An 18,900-nucleotide genomic window follows, 5' to 3' on the forward strand; every position below is an offset into this window, starting at 1 on the left:
TCAAAGGAAGATACAAACTTTTACTATGCTTATTGCTAGTTGGGCTGAGAAACTTAAGGAGAACTATAATACCAACTTAGAGATCCAACAACTACTATAATTAATGAGTAAGAATACAGTGGAAAGTCTAATGTACTAGTTAAAGAATAATATTATTTTGTACAAAAGAAGAATCTACATCAATAAGGAACACCCTCTCATGAAAGCTATCTTGCAGTACATACTTAACAACCCTGCACCTAGTCATTTAAGGTATGACAAAACCTTAAGTAATATGTATTTAGGGTGATACGTTATTCCTTTACATAATTAGTCCTTTTATCTAAAATTTAAAGACTAGTTAAGATCCATAATGATCAAACTACTAACGAAATACTTCAAATTTTGTTAACCAATAAAATATAATAATTCTTTATTGTTTTAATTTACACTAAAAAATCATAATTTAAAAGAATGATTTTCACAATACCGCATACAAAAAACCTTCAAATCCAAATATTTACAATGAAGTTGTCTAATTTAGATGTATAGAAATTACTTGTCACGAGATCTTTTCATTTGATGGCGTTTCTAAGCGCCGAAAATGAAGGACAATATAGTAATTGAATTTGAAGCTCAATTCAGGAAATAAGGCACATGAAGCATAACATAACATAACGCAGGGGCATTGTAGAGATATTGTGGCATCTGGGAGTGTGGACCCTTTCCATATCTATATTTCTATCTTACTGTCTTACTTGGTTAAAATGAAAGACCAAAGCAGGAAGGGAAAGGGAAGTGATTGCAGCGAGCAAGCAAAGCAAATATCCAATCCATGGAGCTCAGTGTCAGCTCCACTTCACCTGCTCTCCTCAAACTTAACCACCATTTTCTCTCCAAAAACTCTCTTCCCATCAAAATCCCATCTCTCCATTTCGCAAATGACAAAAAGCTCCCTTCGTTTTACCGCCAAACCAAACGCCCTTCGTTCCTTCGTAAATTCGCTTCTCCAGCTTCTTCATCAATTGCTGTTGGACCCAGCAATGACCGCCTTCCTGCCGATATTAAAGTCACTGAAACCCAAGAGCCCAATTCAAGAGTCAGTACTTCTCTCCCTCTCTCTTTCATGGAAAAACCATTATGCGAAATTCAAGTCATTTATTTTAGGTAATTTTTCGTTATCAATTGCTACCATTCCCCTTATTTGTTTTGCTATGTATTGTTTTAAATGTGCAGATAAGACTGAGTGTAGAAGTTCCACCAGCTGTATGTGAAGATTGTTACAAAAGGGTCATGAATGAGTTCACGAAACAAGCTAAGGTTCGTTTTTTGTTGGCTTCTGATGATATATTAAATAGAAGAATTGTTTTCTGTATGGAGTAATTAGTTTTGTTGGTTTTTGTACGTATGCTTGCTTTGCTCAGGTGCCTGGATTTCGTCCTGGAAAGGATGTCCCAGAGAGCATTCTTTTAAGTTATGTTGGGAAACAAAATGTTCAAAAGGCTACAGTTGAATCTATTTTGAAAAGGACCCTTCCACATGCCATGTCTTCGGTATGTTCAAGTTAGTTAGGTTTCGCTTCATTTAGTTCCCAACTTCAACTTGCTTCTTGTTTCTCAATGTGCAGGCAACCAGCTAATTAATCATATTAATTCGATGTTGATTTCACTTTAATGGATTAATTGCTACAATTGTTGCCCTGATATTTAAATATTTTTAAAGTACCATGCAAATCTATCGAGGATCTGTTCTCCCAATCCACAGGTGACTGGAAGGGCTTTGAGGGATTCGGTGCAAATAGCAACCAAATTCACAGATATGGAGAAGACATATTTATCTCTCAACTCTCTCAGGTTTGTTATCCACACATCCTCTAAGTTATCTATTGCTTGCATCTTCTTACCTCAGACAACTTCTCAGAGAAGTAAAATGTGCAGCTCTAGCTTTTGCCTACATTTTTTGTGTGTTTTGTTTAAACGAGAGAATCTTATTTATGAAATTGGGCAGTATGTGCATTTAGAAATTGCAATTATATGATCCGTGCTTGCTGAGCTGGCTTGTGGTACAGATATGATGTTGTTGTTGATGTGGCACCTGAAGTCATATGGATCCCTGAGAATGGCTACAGAAGTTTGAAGATTGTTGTTGAAATAGATAGTGAGATAGATGCACAGAGAGCTTCTGAACAAGAATTAAGACAGCGCCACAAATCCTTGGGTTCAATGAGAATTATAACTGACAGAGGACTACAGGTAATAAATATTTTAATTTATAGCCCCCCCTCCTTATGTCATTAGTTAAAGTTTATTTGACGCTTAATGGAAAGATCCAGGATATTAATATGCGGGTCTATGCTATAAGCAGCAAATGCAATACAAGGGAGAAGAATTAAAGCAGGTCTTAAATTCAAGACTTTGGTAAACGTTGTGTAATGTGGAAAATGGAAGGGAGGGAAGAGGAAGTTGGATTGTTCTTTTGGACTAAAAGATTATAGTTTAGAAATTGTTGAATATCTGTTAAGTAATCACATATGCCACCATTTTTTTCTTTTAGTTTTTTGGGGCTTTATACTTTCAAAAACTATGAACCCCCCCCCCCCCTTTTTTTTTATACAACCTTCAGGAACTTTCTCCTTTATGGTCAATTTGATGTGCTCTACAGCCTGTTAATTAAATTTAGAAGGTTGCATTGCATTTGATGTTTTCCTATTTGTCATATGAGGCTTACAACTTATGTTGAGATCTCCACAGATTGGTGATGTTGCAGTACTTGATGTTTCAGCAACAAAAACTGACAAGGATGAATCAAATGTTCAGAATATTCCAGCTGCAGAGAGTAAAGGTTTGCCATTATGTTCTTCTTCTCGTGTTTTTTTTTTTTTAGTTCTCTGTTGTCATTATTATAACTGGTGATGTTGCAATTCCTATCCGGAACCATGCCTAGAATCATTGTATAAGGGCATAACCTTGACATTGGTGGCACAACTATTGAGATTTTAACTGTTGGGAAATGCGGGTTCTTGATAGTTAATACTCCTTTGGTCCCAATCTGATAGTCCATTAATTCCTTTAGGATCACCAAGGTTTGTTCCACTTTCTAGATTTGGTCTACTAATTATATAAGTTCAGAGAAGAATTGTTGTTTTTAAAAAAATTTAAAAGTTTTAATTGGCCTATTATGAATAAAATACAGAGTTTATTTGTAAAGACACTTAGGCAGTATGATAAATAAACCCTGTAAAAGTTGGATTTATGTAGATGGACAAAGGGAATATGAGTTTGAACCTGAGCATGATTGTTCATACCCGACATGGATAATCAATTCCTTACAAAAAGACTTGTTGTTTTGCAGAAGGTTTTAGAAAGTAATGGGTATGGGTCAGTCTGACTGTTGAAAAAACTGTATTCTTTTTTCTGGATCATTTGTGTCTTGGAGATCCTCCAATTGAATGAGATAAAGTGTCTTCTAAAACTGAAATTTGCTGAGAGAATAAAAAACTGGAAGAACATGCGCTCACCAGTCAAAAGAAGATTTTCCGAGTTTAGAAAAGTGGCCCTCCAATCTCTCATATTCTTATTGGAGAACATACTTGGTACATGACTTTCTAATATTTCAATTCTAGATAAAAAGAAAAAAAAAAGTTGGTTGTTTTGGTTTGGTGGGAAAAAAAGAAAGAGGGAGAGAGAGAGCTTTTAATCTAAATATACACTTAATTTTTTTGAATGTTGACCTGAAAAGTTAACTGTCTTGAATTCAAAAGGACATGACACTAGGTTACTATGAAAATATTAAGGCAGCAGTCAAATGATGGTTCACGAGATGCTGATTTATATACCAAGGCACAACAGGTGGGGATTGGCATTTACTTTTTTTTATTGCTAATCCAGGTAACTGAAATAATTTTACTAATGAAATGTGAACAATAAATTAAATGAATGATGTTCCGGTTTTAAACCAGTTGCCTGTCATTTTGCTACTTCAATTTAGTTTATTTTTACAAGCACTTAAATTTAGCTGTGCTCTTTTTCTGCTTTTACAGTATTTACTAAAACTTGAGGAACATGGTAGCCTGACCAGAGGAGTCCATTGCCTTAAAGTCAAAATATTCTGTGTTTATTGTTTGTTCCACCTCTAAAATTTGTTTAATAATTTTATTTGCACGAGTCTCAGATTCCTTGACATTGCTACTTCTTCATTCTTTGCAGGTTTTCATTTTGATACAGAGCATGGTGATAGAGTGATACCTGGTTTCCTTGATTCAATAATAGGGATTCAACGAGGTGAAACAAAGTCCTTTCCTCTTGTATTTCCTGAATCATGGAAACAAGAAAATCTCCGTGGTGTTCATGCTCAATTTACTGTGAGTTCCTTTCTGTTTTGAAGAATTTGCCTCTTGAACAAGATATAGTATTCCCAAAGAAAATAATTTGATCAATTAATGGATACATAAATAAATGATAAATTAGGTTGCTTTGTTCTTTTCTCTTACAATTTTGGCCTGTTTGTTCAGTTTAATTGGCAGTGGTCTTCAAGCCCTCCCCTCAAAGAGTGGAGTTTTTATTAGGCTTTACTATTGAATGTTCTCCCCCTGCATTGATGCAACTTGTCCCCTTATTAGTGTCCCAAAATGCATGCCCATGATTTTGACGATGAAGAAATTTTGATGTTAAAAAAAAAAACTGTGTGGTGACCTTAAATTATGGAACGGGGGAGTTTTGTGGAAAAGAAATAATTTTAGCAAACTAGGTTGAATCAGCAAAACAAATGATAGCTTCTGCTGTGCTTCAGTTTGAACCTTCATGTTCCTTTACCTTAGGCACCCGGTTAGAATTTAAATTGGAGAGCATCATTGTAGACTGACAAGCATACAAATCGTCTGTAAGTGCAGTAGGTTTTGTATAACTGCATTAACCATCCAAATGTATTATGCTGCTCTTTAGGTGGAATGCAAAGAATTGTTTTATAGAGATCTGCCAGAGTTGGATGACTCATTTGCTGACAAACTCCTTCCTGGGTGCACCACCTTGCAGCAGGTGATACTTGCATGTGATCTTGACACAGTTCTAGATTCAGAATTTTTCATATAGCTCATAACTAAGATATGTTTCCTTGCACGTTTGCAGGTCAAGGAATCACTGTTACAAAAGTTCCTAGAAGTGGAGCAAACAGCAAGAGAACAAGCAACTGATAATGCAATTCTCGACCAGCTTTGCAAGGTTTTTTTGTGTTCTGAAATATTAATTTGTAGATTGTTGCTTTCCCATTGAGGTCTATAGCTAGTTTTTCCATGGATTGGATAAGGGTGACCTTTTTTTGCTGTAGAGTTTTTTTATTTTCCTTGCAGCCCCCCTGTTTGCATTATCTTCAACTGATGATGTTTCATGGATTCAGCAGGTCACTCTACTAACTGGCTTGTAATTTTTTGGATGTTTTATCATACAGATGGTGGAGATTGATATTCCTCAATCCTTGTTTGAGGAACAAGGTAGGCAGCTTTATGGAGCCAAACTTCTCGAGATTCAGGTTGGTTCTAAAACAGAGTGCTAGTTATTTATTGTGTGTGTGTGTGGGGGGGGGGGGGGATGTTTTACAAGATTTAATTTTATGTTTCTAGGTTCTTTCAATTTAACATTTCCTATTGTGTAGGGTTTGTGTACTAGTCTCATCATATTACATTTGTGCAGGCAAATATGAAATTAAATGAACAGCAGCTGGCTTCACTATCAAGTCCAAAGGCAGTTAATGAGTTCCTAGAAAACCAAAAGGAGAATATAACAAGGGTGATAAAACAAAATCTGGCAGTAGGAGATATATTCAAACGTGAAAATTTGCAGGTGTGTCTTTTTAGTTGAGATTTTATCCTCCATTTACACAAGTTTGTTTAGCCCAGTCTTACACTGCTTTGTGTAGAAATTTAGTGAAACATTGAGTTGACATAACCTGAGTCAATTTCAGCTCTTGGAAAGTAACAAAGTTTTTCACCATTCACATATGCTACTTTTTGCTACAGTTTTCTACAGAAGATCTTGTCAAAGAGGTTGAGAACTCCATTGCTGAATTCAAACGACATAAACAAGAGTACAATGAGGAGCGTGTGAAGGAACAGGTCAGTAAATCCCACCCTTGTCAAGAATTGGAGTGTTCTGCTTTCTCTTTTCCACTATACTTCTGAAAATGTTTTGAATATGCTGTTTATTTGGGTCTGAAATTTGTTGAATTAAAAGAGACCAGAAGAATAACATAAATTCATAAAACATGATTTACATTAGTCAGAAATGGCATTAGCATTGTCAAAGCTTATAACCAGAGCTTACAGCTACAGTTTATTTTCTGGGATGGGCTCCATTCTACTAGGAATACCGTGGTTGATGGTGGCTCTTATTTCTTGTCTGGTGGATATTGTGAATCCTTTTTATTTTATTTGCTTCTTCTTTAAAGGATGTCTAGACCTTGCGTTCCATTCTCTGTCTGGGGGCAGAGGCTATGTTCTTTACAAATTACAGCTGAATTCTGCATTGTTCAAGCTACTTCTTGGGTTAGCTTGTTAACTTTACTGCTGCAATTGCGTTTGCATAGGTGCAAGAAGTACTGGAGGGAGCAAAAGTGCTTGAATGGTTGAGAGAACACTCAGAGATTCAATACATAAGCAGGTGATGTAGAGTTCAATATGCTTGGAAAGAGTTGAGAAGAAATTGCACCCTGGACAGAAAATGCCGTTTTTCAAAATTTTGTTTCTGAAATAAATGTTTTAGAAAGTAGATCTTCTGTGCAGCACTTTTAAAAATGATACAGGACATGATTCTGTTGGCAAACATTAGTACCTGTTCTGAAATTTGCAATGAGACGAGGCCATTGATTCGTAGTTTTAAGATTCCGAAGTCAAGTGTAAGAGATCACTTGATACCAATCCCCTGATAGGGATCTAATTGAACTAGTTTGTTTGACTTTTAAAACGTAGGAATTAAGAACATGAATTCGAATAATGTTTTGTTTCAGTAGAGTTTGTCAAAATGAATAATATAAGTGTTAGGGATCTTGTTGTAGTTTGTGGCTCTTAGACAAATGTTGGAGTAGAGCATAGAAGGAGTGAAGGATCTGTTGGTTGGTACATCAGGTCATGGTTAAGACATCATACAAAAAAATATTAAATGTATTCTCATAGGCTGTTTTTTTTTTTTTTTTAATTTAATGAGATCTTAAGGGGGCTTATTGAAATATATTAAAAAATATTAAAGATCCAAATTAATAATTTGATTATCTTTTATAATTAATTAATTTGATATTTTCCTATTTTAATTTAACTTCTCGAACATAGATCTTTAAATGTATTCTGATTGTATCTATTGAAATTAACACACACACACACATAGCATTATTCGTACTTCAAGTCCAAAGAATAATCTTAACAACCATTTGTTCTCAAGGACTAAGGTTAATATATTGAATAATTAGTTGATTTCTTTTTAGTTAAAAATCTGATATTTTAATATGAAAAACTAAATGCCTCAAAAATATATATGATTTTGAAGTGCACGGTATTTTCAATAAGCTATAGCTAGTAGTAATTAAGAGGCAGTTTCCATAACCACAACTTCTCATCCATTCTTTTAATTCACATTCTTCTTATGATCTAATCCTAATCCTTTCGTAATCCTTAATTTGTTAATTGACTATCAACCTCTGCTCTAGAGGCCTATAACGTGACAGGTTGACCGGGGGCCATTATCTTCATCATTCTTGGAATAATTATTTTTATTATATTACCTTCTTTAATTAAGACTTTCTAGATTTTAATGAGTTATAGACAAGTGCAACCTTCACTCTAATGAAAACCGATCATGATTTTTTTTTTCCGATAAATTTTGCCGAGGCCTAATTATATAGCGGCAACTTTCATTTTTTGGCTGAAATGAAGCCCGTAACCTAATTTTACAAAATTTTCTTTATTTTCCTTCTTGTTTTGGAATATTTTATCTATTTAGATTATAACTTTTAATTTAATTAGAGTTTTAATAATTATGACTTTTTCTTGTATTTAAACACCCTTATATGCTAGTTCTGGATACAAAAGAGTTTCTTAATTGAGTCATTTTGAAGGTATACATGTAAAACACAATGTACTAATTAACTTAATTTCATTCGAATATCAAATATTATAAATCATAATTTATATCACATCTTATGTGATGCTTTTATAATATTTTATTTTATATTACTTGTGTTAATAAAACTATTTTAATGAAATTTAATAATCTCAATTCCCAAGCATAGGCCACTTTCCTTGTGGACGCCAATTTCAGAATTTGGAAGGTGCGGCCCTTCGTGGAAAACGCCCCTTCTCTGCCGGATCTTTCATATCAGAAGTTTTATCGGACATCAATAGATAATTATGCACATTTTGGGAAAACGAAAGGCTTCTGTAAAAATTATAAAGTTTTCATTTTACATACAATCTCCAAAAAAAAAAAAAAAAAAATCTCAATTGCTTCAAATTCTCTCGGGCACATTTGCTAGCATAACACTTCTTAAACTCATCCAATTAATATTATAGTAATAATTATTTTTCAAAACACTTTGTGCTTGAAAATATATTAAAATAATATATTTTTTTTTATTTTTTAAAATTCATTTTACACAATTTAAAAACACAAAAAAAAAATTCAAAAATAATTTTAAAATACAAAAACAAAAAAAAAACAACCAGCTCTAATGAGGCATGAAATAGGGTGACAACAGATGACAAAAAATAGCAAGAAAAAAAATTCATTTCTGATATTAACACATTAAATTGATTTAAAAACATGGAAAATATTTCAAGAACACATGCAGCCAGCTCTGTTAGACTAATAAGTAGATCATAATGAGGCATGAAATAGCGTGACAACAGATGACAAAAAAAAACAAAAAGACAGCAGCTGAAACAGAAGTTATATCACCCAACTATCAGATTTGCAAAGGTTCTTGCCCCCAACGACATTGACTACCATGATAATTACTCAACACAGAACATGAGTTTGTGTCTGATACAGTAAAGAGAAAGAAGGGCAGTACCTTGATAATTACCCACCACCTACTATGAGCATGTAAATAATACAGTGGAGAGAACAACCAGCAGCCGTGACCTTACTATATAAACATAAATGGCGGAAAGACGAGGTTTCCCTCCTGTGGGCACTGCAGAGGAAGAAGGGACCGGAGAAGTACAGCGGCATCACTGTTAAAGTATGGAAGTCGGAACGGTGTAGCAATAGGTGGCGTTGTTGTTTAAGGTAACTACAGACTATATGTCTCAACTCTTCTTCAGAAAGATGCGCCATTTATTGTGTTGTAATCTCCCCAGACGATCCTCAGACAGTGTATGCTTGTTGAATTGTGTCTATATCAAGGCCCTTCAGTCTCACCACCGATTCTACATGACCCTTCAGTGTATGGAGTTCCCTCAGCCTGTAATCAATACAAAATATATATCAAATATAAATCATGCAGTTTATTTCCAAATTAAAAATAATTAACGGACAAAAAAAAAAAAAAAAAATTAACAAAGATATCAATCCTTGACATGAGTCATCAGACATGAATCACCATTCATGACATAATCATGAAACCAATCCCTAGGAAATGAAATGCTGAAGTATAAAAAAAAAAAAAAATACAAACAAAAATCCAGAATTAAAAAATATCAATTAAAAAAATTAAGGTTAAAATCAAAAATAAAAAAAAATAAATTAAAGAGTAACATCAGATTTTCACTTTGAGATTTAAATCTGAAAAGAATTAAAAAAAAATTAATAAAAGGAAAAAAAAAAATGAGGACGAAAATGAAAAATAGGAAAACACATTAATCTATCAATTTGGATTTGGATTGAAGGGTGAATTAAAAATAATTAAACTTTTCTAAAATGGTTAATTAAAAAAATAAAAAATCATAAGACTAAGAATTAAATTGAAAACTCTAATACATGATAAAAAAATTAAACATGTAGAATTTTTCGACGCGTTTTCTTACATTAAAAAAATTATAAATATAAATTGAAAAACCTATACACAAGAATCCAATTAAATCAATCATGATCTATTGTGTAAATAAATAAATAAAATAGTCATTAGCAATAAACAAAAACATTATAAGAAATTAAGAGACAAATCAAGATATTTTATATCGCAACATGGGTTATTTAATTGGTTGTGTAAATAAATTGGTTTATCAAAATCAATTTATAATATAGATCAACACATATAAAATGTATTTAATAAAATTAAAAAAATATTATGCAAGGATGCACATATTCAAAAAATTATAAAAATAAATATTTAAATCTAAATAAAATACATTAAAAAAATTACAAAAAGAAGCATACTAATTTCTTAACAAATTAAACACACCTAATATAATTAAAAATAATCATTATTTTAAAAAAAAAAAAAAAAAAAAAAGCTAAATAAACACAAAAAATCATAGAAAAAGGGTATTAATTAAAATATTAATTTAAATGTTTTTTTTAAATACATATAAAAAAGCATTAATTTAAAAAAAAATTAAGGCCAGGCCATGCACCTTGCTCAAATAGAAAACGGGCCTGTATCTTTTTAAGTTAAAGGGGCAGACAATTTTAAATCAAATGTAAAAAAGAGCATCCAAAGATCGGACATGAGATCCCAAAATTCACCACTGTGGTGGCCAAAAAATAAGATCCATGATTTTTTCCATTCAAAAACTCATTTTCAACCCGCTTTTTAATCTAAAACACCTATAGAACACTCTAGAAACCTTGTGAAACCAAACCATGCCTCCAAAAACACAAAAAACCAGCCCATCAACCCAAAACTAAAAATCTTCCCAAGTTCGGATCTTTTTTTTAGAAGTTTTAAGGTGAAAAAAAACACAACCAACCCCCCCCCCATTCCATAAAACCTTTTGACACAAAAATGTACGTTTTGGTGGCATAAATCTACCGCATCAACAACTCTCTCCCTCTCTAAACCAGAATCCGGCAACCCCCTCTCTCTACCCAAAAAAAAAAAGGAAAATGAAGTTTGATACCAAAATATATTTTTTGAAATTATAGGAACTGAATACCTGATTGCTTGAAAAGATGAGGGGCAAAAAAAAAAATTTCAAACAAATTGCATACTTGCCACCAATTTTACACGCTTTTGTCACTTTAATCCCCTTTCTTTCAATTCAACCCTCACCCTAAAAAAAATGCAATTGGACTCTAATTTGGGCTCAATTGTGCACAATAAAAAAGTTCAAGAATTAAATTGAAAATTTTCAATGCTTTAATCCACAATAAAATATGAGTGTGAACAGTAATTTAATTAACAGTGTAAAGGCCACCCATTTTAGCTTTATACTTGATACTTAATGTTAGATGTCACATGCAAAGCTGAAAAGGACGGCTAAATATCAATGCCTACCTTGCAATTTCAGCTCTCCTTTTAGCTTCTTCAGCCATATGATTGAGTTCTGTGAAATGGGTTCGCTCTGTGAACATCTTTGAGTCTGGTGGTTGCAACCCATGCAATGTTCTCTGAGCATGTGCCCACTGAAGCTCACGCTGTTCCTTCCCAAAATCTTTTTGCCTTGTGAAAGCAATCTACAGAACAAGAAATACATCAGAGAAACAAAACATGCACACACGTAGACAGACCACACTCAAGTAATCAGAAGCCCCATTAAGCCTGCGGAACCCTTACCCTTTGCTCAATAACAAGATCCCATGCTCTCCCACTCAAAGCATAGCGGATAAGGAATTTGATTAAGTCAAGTGGGATGTAGAAGACGATGTTATAGAGCCAAATTACACCAGCCCAACCCCAACCGATCCCTTCAATTGCCGCAAAGCTCCAATTTGCATAGACCGCAATCAGAGTGGCAATCTGAACAAAATCAAAGGTCACGTTAATGTTCACTTCCAAATTATTTGAGATGTCACAAGAAAACAATCAAGGCAATTGGCTCACCAGCTGAGCAATGACAAAAGCCACCACAAGTAATATCCCAGGTCGTTCAACATACGACCAACTTCGAGATCGGGTGACAAATATAAGTGCTTGACTGATAGTGCTCACTTGCAAGTAAATTGCTGATGCAAGCTTTCGGAAGTCATCGTGAGCTGTTTTCTCCAGAGTTGACACTCCAAATACCCTCTGGAAATTAACAGCAATGACCAATTAAATTTCGAGCATCATCAGTTCATTAGATATGCCAAACAAATGATCCATCCTGCATACTGAAATTACAGGAAGACAAATTCCAAATCCACTGAAGATAGACAACATGCGTACGATGTATCAGTTACCCACAGCCTTTCTAACTTAACACCGGCCACACGAGTTTCATATCCCCATGAAACCTTGTCACTCATTCTTACCAAACATGCCAAACATATAAAGTACTTGAGAGTTTATGGTCCAAGGTACTTCATAATAAAATGCATCTTCCATGATCAAAACAAACTTCATAATAAAATGAAATAAGGCATGTCATCTTACTGGGAAGAAGTCTGTTTTATATGCTGCCCAAAAGAATATGACTGTCATCATAGCCAGATAGCTACCAAGAACAATTCCAGTTGTAAATATTTCTGCCAACTTCCAGCTGTCTGGCAGAGGAGATGGCTTCACCCTATCTTTCGATATTGTCATAATGGTACCTGAAATTACATGGTGCTAGTAATCTCCAAGAAAACAATTGGCAGGTCATAACAATGATGCATAGATAAAGACAAGATGAGAAGTGAACCTACTGACAACAAGATAGAAGGAAAATTAAACAAATTCAAATCACTTTGCATAACAGAAAAAGATTTTCTTAGTGTGTCAACAATGCTAAACTAAATCTGAAACTGGACAGAGCATGGAAACTTTCCACTTTTTTTAGTTTATTTGATGTATTTTACATGTGTGAGTGCATGCGAGAGAGAGAGTGGAGGGGGATGGAGAGGATAAGAAGCCACAAACCATCATTGAGAATAGCAATGATAAGCACCATAAAGGGTGGAAAGTCAAACTTCCATAGGAGAGCCAGTAGCATGAAACCAAGCTATCACCATATAAAACCAAAACAAGGGTAAGCAAACATCCAAAATTTCTTCCCAAGATCCATCTACTTTACACACTCACCCACACACAGAGATCTAACTTACCACAATACGGATTGTAATGGAAACTGCATAGATCTGCCAAGGGAAAAGGAAAATGTAAGTCAACAGTCTATTAAAAAGATATGACATGGTGAGAATCCAGTGCTTACGGTGTAATTTTTCATCCTCTGAAAGATTGCTCGACTTGTCAAGACAGCACTGATGATGACACTAAGGCCAGGTTCAGTAAGGACAATATCAGAAGCACTACGAGCTGCATCAGTTGCATCAGCAACAGCAATCCCAATGTCAGCCTTCTTAAGAGCAGGAGCATCATTAACTCCATCACCAGTCATCCCACAGATATGTTTCCTAGCTTGCAAACGTTTTACTATCTCATATTTGTGCTCTGAAATGATAGGCATGTCAAGCCTGTCAATATTAGCAAGGAAAACTAAAGATCCAATGCCTATATAAACGAAATAGCTAAAACATTTCTGTCAAGCAATGCATCAAACCCAAGTACAGAGTTCCAAAACTGAGTTAGAGAAATAAAAGAAATGCACCAGGGAAAACGCCGGCAAAGCCATCAGCCTTTTCAATCAATTCATCAATCGGTAAAGCAACAATAGACTCATCTTTGTCTTGCCCAAGCAATGCAGATGAAGGGTACATGTTGGTTCCCATTCCTAAACGACGTCCAGTTTCCTTCCCTATCGCCAGTTGGTCCCCTGATAAAAGCCACAAGGGTCAAAACTCAAAACAGGAAGCCAAAGGTAATCCGACATCTTTTCAAATGAAATGGTGCTAGAAAGATTAGACAAGTGCAACACTTGGAAACATGATTAACAGAATTGCAAAGGCAGTGCAGTAAAGCTTGACAGATGAAAAGGGACCCACATAAAAAATTTCTCACACAAGTTTTAAGAAATGTATGCTTTCATGGAAAATAGTAATGAATTTCCCATTCTACAAGAATTCAGGGTTACATTTATGGAAAACCTATACATAAGCATGTCCCAAGTGAAGAATAGCATTTTATTCTACATGACATCTTTAGCAGCTATAGTTATTTCTCCATAAGTAAACATAACATAATTTAAGGGAAGTTTTCAGATGGCTTGCAACTAGGGAACAGAACAAACCAGTGATCATTTTGACATTTACTCCAAGATTCAAAGCCCTCCTAATTGTCTCTGCACTATCATGTCTTGGTGGATCAAAGAGGGGCATGAGGCCAATAAATTGCCAAGGGCCTCCAGCACTCTCTTTCCTTCCTTCTGGAACTTTCTGCAATAATGAAGAAGCAGATCATGAAAGCTAGTGGTGAAAAATAAAATCAACAGTGAAGCTAGAAACAAACATCTATGAGAGAAGAAAGAGAGAAATAGGATTATGATTACCTGGTAACAAACATCTAAGAAAGAAGAAAGAGAGAAATAGAATTGTGATTACCTGGTATGCTACTGCAAGAGAACGTAAACCTCTTTCTGCAAATTTATCAATCACAGCATGTACTCTTCGCTCAATATCTGACTTATTGTGTGCAAGATTCAGAATCTAAACAAATATTTGCAGCCAAGAATTAGGATAGATGGCAAAATATAGAACATCAAATGGCAAGTATAACGAGCATTGTGAGCAGATTACCTGTTCTGGTGCACCTTTGCTGACTCTGTGCATTATACCTCCACTGTCAATATAAGTCAAGGCTGTTCGCTTATCAGTAGGATTAAAAGGAAGGAAATGGACTTCCTGAATTCCAGCACGTGCCTTTTGGAACAAGGAAATAAAATAATTCATCATATATATATAACCATGTTAAATTGATGATTACTAATTAGACAGTGACCAAAAATTAAAAAAGAATATACCATATGGACCAATTACCTCCTTTGGATCAGCCAGCATTCCGACAATAGCAGTATCTATTGCATCTTGGTTCTCTATTCTAGAGGCTTGAGCGGCCATCAACACAACAGTATCTGCATCTACTCCTTTTGCAAAAACCTGAAAATTATACCGAGGGACATATAAGCAAGAATTGTGCTCGATAGTGGACGTTTGAAAAACAGTTTTCACTAAACAACCTCAATAAGATTTTTGTCCACGGTAAGTTTGTTTAATGTCAATGTTCCAGTCTTGTCACTGCAAAGCACATCCATGCCAGCCATCTCTTCTATTGCAGTCATTCTCTTTGTGATGGCTCCCTGGATCATATTCAAAACACAATCATTTTACACCAAAAAATCATTATTCCAGGGTCAATTAGAACATTCCAAAGACCTTGGCCAACCTGCTGAGATAACCTATGTGAACCAATAGCCATTGTGACTGAGAGAACCGTAGGCATGGCAATTGGAATTCCTCCAATGAGAAGCACAAGAAGATTGTCAATTCCAGGACGATACTCCCTATCTTGAATGGGGTACATGACAATAATCTCTATAATCATCCCAATTGCAATTGAACATATGCAGAAGTTCCCTATTGCAGTCAAGACCTGCACCAAAGAGTAAACAAATCAGAATCCGAATCACAAAAGTGAAGCTTAGAACTCAACAAAGAACATGTAACAATTATATCTCCTTGCCTTTTGGAAGTGACCAACTTGGTTAGTTGTATCCACAAGATGAGCAGCCTTCCCAAAGAAGGTGTGGACACCAGTGGCAATAACTACTGCTTCAATCTCTCCTTGCTTGCAAGTAGAACCAGAGTAAACACCATCTCCAGGGCCTTTTGTCACAGGAAGGGACTCGCCAGTAAGTGCAGACTGAGAAACCAAAACGAAGGTGGTCAGTAAAACAGTCATACATAGACCAAGCAACATGAAGTGGTAACTAAGTATTCAAAGACCAACTTGGTCAATTTTAAGAGGATCTCCTTCAAGTAAACGAGCATCAGCTGGGATAATATCTCCAAGTTTGATACTAATAATGTCACCAGGAACTAAAACAGCAGCATCTTGCTCACTCCATCTTCCATCTCGAAGAACCTTGAGAACAATATTATGAGAGATGAAACAAAATTAGGAGTTCAATCTAATTACAAGTGCATCAGTCAGTCATATTTGCAATTTTGGATTTGGGTTTCGTCCAAATCTCAAGTAGTCGGATATAGAAGTAAACTCACAAATTTAAGGAAACAGATGTACAATGAAACAAAAGTTCGTTAGATTCACAAACCTTAGCTTTGGGAGCAAGACGTGCCATGAGAGCAGCAGCAGCATTACCTGCATTATTTTCTTCGATAAAACTGATGGTAGAGTTAATGACAAGCAGTGTAATAATACCCACAAAGTCTTGCCAATCTGGAGGCTTTCCCTAAACACAAAAAAAAAAAATTATATGACCAACTTCTTAACACAAGTAACAAGACAAACAAATCCATAAGTGGAATTTTCATAAAAACCAGAACATCCTCCTACTTACTCCTCCATTTGCAAGAGCAATAGCCATGATAGCAGCAGCCTCCATAACCCATGACAGAGGATTCCACATAAAACCCAAGAATTTCAAGAATTTTCTCTCCTGAAACACACCCAGAAGATAACTTTGAGTTAAAACCTGAATTCAAAAACAGTAAGAAAAATGTTCGGAACGATAAAAGGCACTACCTTTTTCTCTTCAAGCTTGTTGTGACCAAAAATAGCTAGCCTCTCCTCAGCAGCCTGACTTGTGAGACCTTCTCTGCTACATCTCAGATTCTCAAACACTTCCTCAATGGGTATGTTCTCCTGCGATAAAATAAAATAAAAGGTTGAAAATATTTTACTCAAAAACAAACAAAGAACACTAAGACAGATAGCAACCAAACCAAACAATGGCTTCAAAGTATGCTCTGATCTATTACCAAATCCACAGTTTCCTTCAAGACAGCCTCCAAAACTTCAGCTTTTTCCCCCATCTTCTCCTTAACTAAAATTTCTCTCTCTACAGACCAAACCAACTAAAGATCAAACTCCACTACGCGACCACCATGAAAAGGTGCAAGAACTTGAGATAATCAGTCAAGCCAAGCAATACCAAGTTAAAAGGACTGGATTTTGAGCATGAATTATGAGTTTAGGGGCCGAATGAGGACATCCCACCAACACCAAATCTGCAAAGAAAGCCAACAACACGAGGAACCAAACCGCTATAGAGTAGTGGCAAAGAGTGTGGAAGTAACAGTCCACAATCATTTTCTATCTTTCCTTTTGGGTCATTTCCATAAAGGTATACAACTTATGTTTTTGTTTTGAAAAGGTCCCCACACTTGCTTCGATTACTGTACTGGATGCAATTTAAAGTTGTACTTTAGGTCGTGTTGAAGATTTTGAAGTCTTTGAGGGACTGAATTTGATTAAAGTATTTTTTTTCTTTTCTCCGTCTGCAAAAAGAAATGTGGTCTCGATTGCTACAAAGAGACAAGTGTCTCTTAGCAGTAGCCGCTCACCAGACAAACATATTCCAATGCTCGTTTAACTACTAAACTAAATACTATTTAATACTATGTAGTTTACTTTCAAACTTAGATAGTATATTCAAATTCAAAAAGAGCTACTACCAATACATTTGTTTTGATTTTTAAAAAATATTTTTATAAAACTTTTTTTTTATTATTATTTGAATATAATTTTTTTATATCCAAGAAATACATTAAGTTATTATTCTTTAAAAGTCATTAATAATAATAAGATAATTAAAATGATGGTATTAGAAATAATGATGATGATGGTAAAAAAGGTAAGGTTGCTTTCGTGATTAGGTAATAAGTGTGGTGGTTATATTATCGATGTTTATAGAATGGTGATTATTACAGTAATGTAATTATGAAATATGATGATAGTGTTATCATCTTAGTAATAAGATAGTGATTGTTATGATAATGATCATCGTGATAGATATTAGTTAGATAGCAGTTGTAATAATAAGTAGTGATATTAATAATAATGATAAAATACTGGTACAAGATTGTGAATTGTGATAAAATGATCGTGATTAAGATTATTTATAGATAATATTGATGAAATAATGTTGTGAGTTCTTGATATCATTGAAAGATTTAGAGATAGATTGTAAAAAAAAAAAAAAAAAGAGAGTTTTTAATATCATTGATATAAATTTGTTTGTTGGAAAAGTAAAAGAGTCATTATTATCTTTGAATTGATTTAATTTAAGGTTCGGTGAATATGAAATGGTATATTTGTTTTTTATTTTTAAAAATATTTTTGAAAAAAAATATAAAAAATTATTTTTTATTTACTTGAAATTAAAACAAAATTAGTATTTTCAAATTATTTTTTTATATTAATATCAAAAAATAATTTTTTTTAAAATAAAAAAAATATATTATTTTAATATATTTCATAATAAAAAAGAGGCACTCAACAAGCCATAGGAATCCACGACGATTTTGCTTTCCCTTAATTTCAGCCAGCTTTTCGCTATCCTTCTTTTCTTTTCTTTTAAAATTACAAATCAGTCCCTTAACTATATGCTTAAGCCGCACAGTCCCCAACCTTCAAAACCTTCTTAAAAGTGTCTTGGTGGACGCCCTGCATTAATCACTTGTGGCCATGAGATGAGTTTCTTTATGTGCTGAGACAATAATTTTATTTCATAAACAATTGAATGCTGCTTTATTTCTTATTAATAAATAAATAAAATATCAAGCCTTGGGTGAAACAAAAAAATCGAGTAATATTATAGCAATAATTTTTTTTTTTGCACATGCATGTCTTGCAATTACTTTTTTTATATATAAGATTAACCATCTAATAGGTAAAAGAATTTAGAATTAAGAATTTATTTTTCCTATAATTTTAGATTCAAGTCTCGTGAATATTAATATG

The 18,900-nt window shown here is 34.2% G+C and overlaps 2 protein-coding genes across 2 annotated transcripts; one reads left to right on the forward strand and one right to left on the reverse strand.

The window, feature by feature from the left end:
- The first annotated feature begins 732 nt into the window (after positions 1-732).
- On the forward strand, positions 733-6,848 carry LOC118033491 (trigger factor-like protein TIG, Chloroplastic). The gene is made up of 13 exons (XM_035038499.2): positions 733-1,078; positions 1,216-1,299; positions 1,404-1,532; positions 1,744-1,832; positions 2,048-2,231; positions 2,730-2,820; positions 4,185-4,339; positions 4,920-5,012; positions 5,103-5,195; positions 5,422-5,502; positions 5,664-5,813; positions 5,990-6,085; positions 6,556-6,848. Exons 1-13 carry the CDS (start codon positions 815-817, stop codon positions 6,631-6,633), a joined length of 1,587 nt encoding a protein of 528 aa, XP_034894390.1. The 5' UTR covers positions 733-814; the 3' UTR covers positions 6,634-6,848.
- Positions 6,849-8,890: 2,042 nt separating this feature from the next.
- LOC118033489 (ATPase 11, plasma membrane-type) lies at positions 8,891-17,234 on the reverse strand. The gene is made up of 21 exons (XM_035038498.2): positions 16,917-17,234; positions 16,681-16,800; positions 16,496-16,594; positions 16,250-16,387; positions 15,925-16,059; positions 15,658-15,837; positions 15,361-15,567; positions 15,155-15,274; positions 14,955-15,074; positions 14,715-14,837; positions 14,520-14,624; positions 14,210-14,354; positions 13,631-13,795; positions 13,235-13,473; positions 13,128-13,160; positions 12,943-13,024; positions 12,475-12,635; positions 11,944-12,129; positions 11,677-11,859; positions 11,398-11,576; positions 8,891-9,423 (listed from the first exon to the last, which is right to left on the reverse strand). Exons 1-21 carry the CDS (start codon positions 16,968-16,970, stop codon positions 9,327-9,329), a joined length of 2,871 nt encoding a protein of 956 aa, XP_034894389.1. The 5' UTR covers positions 16,971-17,234; the 3' UTR covers positions 8,891-9,326.
- Positions 17,235-18,900: the final 1,666 nt, after the last annotated feature.

This window comes from Populus alba, chromosome 15, assembly GCF_005239225.2.
Source record: "Populus alba chromosome 15, ASM523922v2, whole genome shotgun sequence".
NCBI classification, from domain to species: domain Eukaryota; kingdom Viridiplantae; phylum Streptophyta; class Magnoliopsida; order Malpighiales; family Salicaceae; genus Populus; species Populus alba.